The sequence below is a fragment of the Ostrea edulis genome, chromosome 4, assembly GCF_947568905.1.
Source record: "Ostrea edulis chromosome 4, xbOstEdul1.1, whole genome shotgun sequence".
NCBI lineage: Eukaryota > Metazoa > Mollusca > Bivalvia > Ostreida > Ostreidae > Ostrea > Ostrea edulis.
The window spans coordinates 39,432,323-39,439,183 of record NC_079167.1 but is presented as its reverse complement, the minus strand read 5'-3'; the positions used below and the strand labels follow the sequence as shown (position 1 = coordinate 39,439,183).

Genomic DNA, 6,861 nt, shown 5'->3' with positions numbered 1-6,861 from the left:
GGTACATCCATTGCCGGCAAATGAGTTTTCTCAAAATTTAGATTTAAAAAAGAATTTCATTTTCGGCAGAATTCAACGAACTAAAAAAAAACTATCAGACAAAGAGACAAGACCTCTTTTTATATATTTTATAAGTTGGTACAATATCACGTCTAAATTATGTACTTTCCTATATGAAAGTTTGTTTTGATTTCTGAAAACACGTATGACCGAAGTTTTGCTGAAAGCCCAAGAATAATGACCATTTAGCAGACAAACTATTGCATGAGAACAGAAGTATTACGAGTCCACGACGTGGCTGTATCCCTCAGAAAACGAAAGGTAAGGAGATGTATGCATTGGCGGCGGGGGTGGTGGTGGGTGGTGGTGTCGTATTCGGATATCTGACAAAAGAGTGACTTTGCACCAAAAAAATCACAAGCCCTCTGAACGTATGAGTGCCCTTGATATGTTTAAAACAGAAAGACGTGTGACTCTTATTATAGGGTGCCCATTTTGGTGATTAAAAAGTAATCAAATAAAGCCACCTCATACTGCATTTTCTGTTGCATTCGACTTTCGTATAACTGATCTAGACTGTCATCAAATTTCGTTCAAATTTTATTTTCTTCCAAATATTTCCGGAGATATTCAAAATTTAATTCGAAAATGCAACACGATATATTTTATTTTAATTGGGCAATTAATATTCTCCTTACAGAAACGCCAGTTATCGAAATTAAACCGCAAATTATAAATCAAACTGCAATTACCCAGCTCCACTTCAAATTCATTTTAGTGATATTTTAGGTGTGTACACATAACGATATACAATTCCTGCAAGTGTGGAACCTTTGAACAACTCGATTGTTATACACAACAGAAGCTCAGTTGGAAATTGAGACACCAAATATAATGGTAACCCTGTACCCCGGAAATGGACGTCTAGTTTTCAGTTTGTATTTTAATATTCACAGGTAATCAGGAGTTGTATAAGATAAGATAAGTCTTTCAATGCTATGGTTTCGCGGTAGAACAATGGACTAACCTCTGTTTGATTCAAGATATACCGGAACATGGAACTAAGGAGATTCGTACGCATTTCCATGATACAGAAGTTGTTCCGGTTATTACATATATTATAATCTGTATTCAGATTTCTGTATTGAGCAACTCATACGAACACTCATTGAAAAAGAAATGTAGCCTAGGTTAGTACAGTGTATATGTGAGGTTGTGAGTGTTAGAGAAAATATTATTTATATTTTTGATAAATACCTGCATACCTAACCCATTATTCCTAATAATGACATCGTTTGACAGTGTTATATCATGGTTAAGATATCGTCCACACGACACAATATTAAGTCATTTTAGAATAAGTGGTCCTCCGACCCTAGTTTGAATTGCAGTAAAGTACCTAATTTTTATAAAGATTGTCTGATATATTGGTGTTCTTCCTCTGCAACTAACTGTTTTCACACATGGTTGAATTATTTTTGTTGTAAAATATTTTAATGTAGAGCGAATCATTTTCATAATACATGTACTAATTTAAAGTTAAATTATGTTACAGGTAAATATAAAATTCCAAATAGTTTCGATCTTTAATTTTTAATTCATTACAATGAATGAATACTCGAGACATCTTTTCTAGGTCAGTCGAAAAGGGAAAGCAACCAAAAAAAAAAATTCTAGTACTTTTCTACATTGAATGCATAATAATGAAATGGGTAGTCTGAGTCTTTCTTTTGGTAAGAAGTCCTTAACACTGTTGATTACCATGGCAAGAGTCAATTGTTTTTACATTACTTGCATATCACGTACAATGACTGACAATAACTTGAACCAAATTCTGAGAGTTAATAAAAGTGTGTGTGTGTGTGTCTTGTAACCCCTCCATCCATTTGTATTTAGCAATAGCTTGTTTCAGAAGAAAACACAAGTTCGAAACAGCTAGTCTTGTCCCATGATCCTTTAGCACCACGCTATATCAGATTACTTAGAACACGGAATCATGGGACGGACCTCGGATATGGGAAATTCTTCAGGGATAAGTTTTTCATTTCATTTTTTGTCCCTATGGGCTAAACAGTTTGAATGGTCGGTCATACATCTGTGTGGTGTGGGATTAATTGCATACATAGCATTTCCGACATGTCTCAACACAAAAAGATTGTTTTACACCTTCCACTCACAGCATCCATAAGAATTTAACATGTTTTTTAATGTATAGATACATTTACAAAGATTTGAACACAACTTTTATCACGAGGTTCTCAGTTTTCAGCTTTTAAAATGGATTCAGTGTCCATTGTTAAAACTAAAGGGGTTGTAAATGACGCACTCTCTTTCAATTGTATCAAATTCATATAAACATGTGTTCCTCAATGTGATGTAAATTGCGTCATTGCAGTTGGTGTCATATTTTCCTGTTACTACGGAAGCTGTTGCATCCCGTTTATCCAATCATATCGGCCGACCTTAGTTTATCCTGAATATCTCCGCCCATATTTGAACAAAGACACGCGAGACTTTCGCCGTTGTTCGACGTTTGATCTACGTGGCTTACAAAGTGGCTTACAAAGTGTTGATCCATAAGGACAACAGCATTATCTTTTTCTGTGTTGTGGAATGAATTCAGCTAAAATCTGCAGAATGGCGGAAGCACATCCAATTCAGTACGTATATATACGCATATTCATGTATTTAAACATCTAGATCTGTAACATGCAACATTGCATGGCTGAATGCACATTGTTATATGCTAAATTCTCTAAAACATCGTATAAACAATATGTTTTTGCAACATGAATGTAAGAGAAACATCTTAAAATGTTTTAAAAACTCACTATGGTGCAATAATTGAGGACAACGCTCTTGACCTTTGCAAAGTTCGTCCATTGTTGCAGTATCGAAAACAGCTGTTCATTGTTTATCGGTTGTCATTGCATGCCTTTGCCAACCTGGACCGCGAAAACATTAAACTCCTGAGTATCTACACTTTGTTTTGAGCCTAAACGTAGTTTTGCAAAAAGTTATCAAGTTCTTTGTGTGCAAATAATCTTTGTGTGCAAATATTGCTAGTGTCTAAAAATAACTGGGCTTCCCCAGGTCAGGTCCCGAAGTCACATGATTTTTCTCTCGTCTTGCTATCAGATACCGCGCTAATGTTCATTACGTTTATTAGAACAGTCACATGATTTTTCTCTCGTCTTGCTATCAGATAGCGCGCTAATATTCATTACGTTTATTAGAACAGTCATATGATTGTGTAATGTTGAATTATCAATTTAATACTTAATTTCTTATCAAATTAAAATTAATACACATTCATGTTGATTAATTATCAGCATGCATTAATGTACTTAATCAGTTTGTAATTTATGTAGTTAAATTTTAATGTGAGACCCCTATCATTTTCAGGAGATCTGTGAATATTGGTCAAGCTTTAAAAGACACACTTTTACAAGCACTTGCACAAGGCAGACTTGTTCTGGGGGTCATGTCCAGTGCCAAACTGCTGGAAGTGTAAGTTACTCCGGTTTTTGTTTGAGATAAGGAAACGGTAAAAGGATTCGTGGACGCAGACTACATTTGCTAATTTAGATACAGGGAGGTTATTTGGGATAACGGTATATACAGAAGTAAAATAAACATTTTATTCTATACGTAAGGTTTTTATAAGGAAAGGTTTTCGAGGTTTAAGACATTTGGATTTTCTTAAATGTTCTTCAAAACAACAGATAGCGCGAGCAAGTGCAACTGTAGTGCAAGCTCAGTTCTCTGATTTGCTTATTAATTACGTCTACATCGTCTAATGGAGTCAGATGGCAAACTTGTTTTTGGGTACACAGCTGTTTGATCTTTTCATTGTTATGGTATCGATACTGTGATTTGTATTGTATTCAAGGAACCCGGAGAGCGTCATGGTGTGTATTCTACCTGCCTCTGTTCCCAGTCATGACGTCACATTTCACATCCAGCAGACTCTGGTGGAGGCTTTCTGCGTGGAGCACGGTATCCCCATCTTGAAGGTAATTACTGTAACGTAGTATGTTGACATTCCAATTTACGCCCCAAAAATCACGATTTGCAATATCCGACCTTTGCCTCACACGCCTATGATATTTCTGTTAAGCGCTTGTATTGATCTGGATACACATTTCTCATAAAAGTTGATGGTATTTATTCAAAATGCGCATCGAGTTTGACGTTAAATGTCACCCAATGACGTGGGAGTTGACAGCTGGTTCGGTTACAGCGCAGTTCACACGGATACCGGTCACTGCACATTTTATAGTTTTGATTTATGGGCGGATCCACATCGGTGTTCTTGGACCCTAAACGCCACAATCTCAAATCCATGATTTTTTAACGACATATTTCAGTAATAAGTTCAGGATACTAGTACATAGAGTGAACTGGTTACGTGTTGTAAAATCTTATTGATAGATAATGAAATTCAGGTTTCAGTCAGGACACCTCATCAAGGAAATTTCCTTGATCCGCCCCTCGATTGTTATATTCATGAAGGTTTTTCTTCTTCTCTTCTATATCTATGAAGGTTATGTATTTTATTTCCTTACTTATTTCTTATTGGTTTTGTGGAATTTCAGTTTCCTTTTTGTTTTGGGATTAAAGGACATTTGTGTGGCTTCTTTATATTGCACATTAGAAGATTATAATGCTGCATATAGTGCAAGAAGGTGGTTTACTTGTGTTATTAATACCATGAACTAAGGGGGTAAACAAATACTGGTATTGGATTTTGAAAGAATGATGATGACAACTTTCAACATCACAGCTCTTATTTTGATAGAAATTTTTATAATTTGTGGACAGATTTGTGACTCTGAAAAGCTAGCCTTGACCTTGGCCGAGAAGCAGGATTCTGCGAATAATAACAGCGACAAACAAGAGGATGGCGAGAAAGATCTCACATGTGTACTTGTACAGGTGAATGTTATATCCTTTACAAACATTTAAGTGATTTTACTCGTGGGCGAGGAACTCGTGACCTTCAGGATCGAACTGACAGAATCATGCCTTTTCTAAGCTTGAATTTACACGAAACACGAGATAAAAATTTGAGTGTGGGTGGAATGTAATTTTTCTGTGAAATTTTTACTCTGAAAATCCAGTAGTTACTCTTGCATGCGAAATAGTCCCATCATTGGAATTTATGAGTATAACATTCATATGGAATAGAATGCATCAAGATAAACAAAAGCATGCTGCGATCGCAGGAAGTGTTATTGCCTGTCAGTAAATATCATGCCTGTACAAGTTAATGTCTGAGAGGTCAAAGATTGTAATTAAAATATGAATTAATAATGCATTAACATGCTTAAGTTCATCAAGTAGAGGAAAATATTAAAAAGATTCTCCATGTGTGAAAATATCAAGGAAACTTTGAATTAATGCAGAAATGAGGAAACGGCCTTTTGGTCATAAAAAATGGTTTTCTTTAAAAACCGTTTTTGATAATTACTTTTTATCTTGCTTGCTGTTTTGCAGAATCCGGAAGTCAGAAGCTCCGCGGACCAGTTTGTCATTGAATTTTGTGAAATGATCTTTCTTCCTCACCCTAGAATAGAATTACCTGTGTGATAGATGTCATATAATGCCGATTTATAACTTCAAGGAATCAGGTAAAACCATTTCAACCACACAAATAGTTGACAAGTCCAACATAATACTTCATGCTAGATAACATTTTAAGTATCCCGATGTATGCCGTAGCTTTCATCACATTTGTGCAAAATGTTATTAACGTTCATTTTATGTTTAAGGACTTTCCTGCATTTCGTTTCGGCAACACCATTTGGTTTGGATTCAGTCACTTCAATCCCGGGGACACCCTACATTGTAGTGGATACCAGTGCAAGACAGAGCTAACACCACGAGAGTGGTGCAGCGTCAAGGCGGACGAGCATCGCGCGGAAGATGGTGACGTCAATAATGACTTGCAGATACCTGCATATCAATTTCTACGGGAATTCAACTGAGAAATAAAACTTAATATTTTTTCCAGTACTTTCGGCGTTTTTGTGTGTTGTTATTGAATAGACTTATCAACGGCCTTCTGTTTCAACAGATGCAGTCTCCGAATCCTTTTTGTCTAATAGGATGTTTTCTTCTATCAATATCTATATGATCTATAGCTAGTTAGTTTTCCATGTGAATGGTGACGATCACCGTCGTCTGCTTCCATCAGAAGAATATGGTTACGTATCCTCGTGTCTTTTCTTAATTTGTCCTCACAACTTAACTTCTGTTTACTCTAAAAAGTTCTTTGATCTCTCCGCTAGTTCTCTAATGAATAAAAAGTTCTTTGATCTCTCCGCTAGTTCTCTAATGAATAAAAAGTTCTTTGATCTCTCCGCTAGTTCTCTAATCATTAAAACAAGTTCTTTGGTCTCTTTACTAGTTCTCTAATGAATAAAAAGTTCTTTGATCGCTCCGCTAGTTCTCTAATGAATAAAAAAAAGTTCTTTGGTCTCTTTACTAGTTCTCTAATGAATAAAAAGTTCTTTGATCTCTCCGCTAGTTCTCTAATGAATAAAAAGTTCTTTGGTCTCTTTATTAGTTCTCTAATGAATAAAAAGTTCTTTGGTCTCTTTACTAGTTCTCTAATGAATAAAAAGTTCTTTGGTCTCTTCGCCAGCTCTCTAATCACTAAAACAAGTTCTTTAGTCTCTTCGCTAGCTGTTTAATCACTGAACAGTTTTTTTTGTCTCTTCACTAGCTCTCTAACCATTAAAACAAGTTCTTTGTTCTCTTCGCTAGCTGTCAAATCACTAAACTGAAAACAAGTGGTTGTTTGAAGCCATTGCACTAAATTTTGATATTGATCCAATATCAACCCTGATATTGAAT

General features: G+C 35.6%; 1 protein-coding gene across 1 annotated transcript; it reads left to right on the top strand.

Moving 5' to 3' along the window:
* The first annotated feature begins 2,408 nt into the window (after positions 1–2,408).
* On the top strand, positions 2,409–6,018 carry LOC125671986 (growth arrest and DNA damage-inducible protein GADD45 beta-like). The gene is made up of 6 exons (XM_048908031.2): positions 2,409–2,660; positions 3,406–3,510; positions 3,893–4,016; positions 4,825–4,938; positions 5,500–5,633; positions 5,775–6,018. Exons 1-5 carry the CDS (start codon positions 2,614–2,616, stop codon positions 5,590–5,592), a joined length of 483 nt encoding a protein of 160 aa, XP_048763988.1. The 5' UTR covers positions 2,409–2,613; the 3' UTR covers positions 5,593–5,633; positions 5,775–6,018.
* Positions 6,019–6,861: the final 843 nt, after the last annotated feature.

Bases quoted from the DNA above. Each gene is read 5' to 3' on its own strand.
- LOC125671986 (XM_048908031.2), top strand. From the start codon at position 2,614: ATGAATTCAGCTAAAATCTGCAGAATGGCGGAAGCACATCCAATTCA. The intron at 2,661-3,405 runs GTACGTATATAT...TATCATTTTCAG, and splicing joins GCGGAAGCACATCCAATTCA to GAGATCTGTGAATATTGGTC. The intron at 4,939-5,499 runs GTGAATGTTATA...GCTGTTTTGCAG, and splicing joins TCACATGTGTACTTGTACAG to AATCCGGAAGTCAGAAGCTC.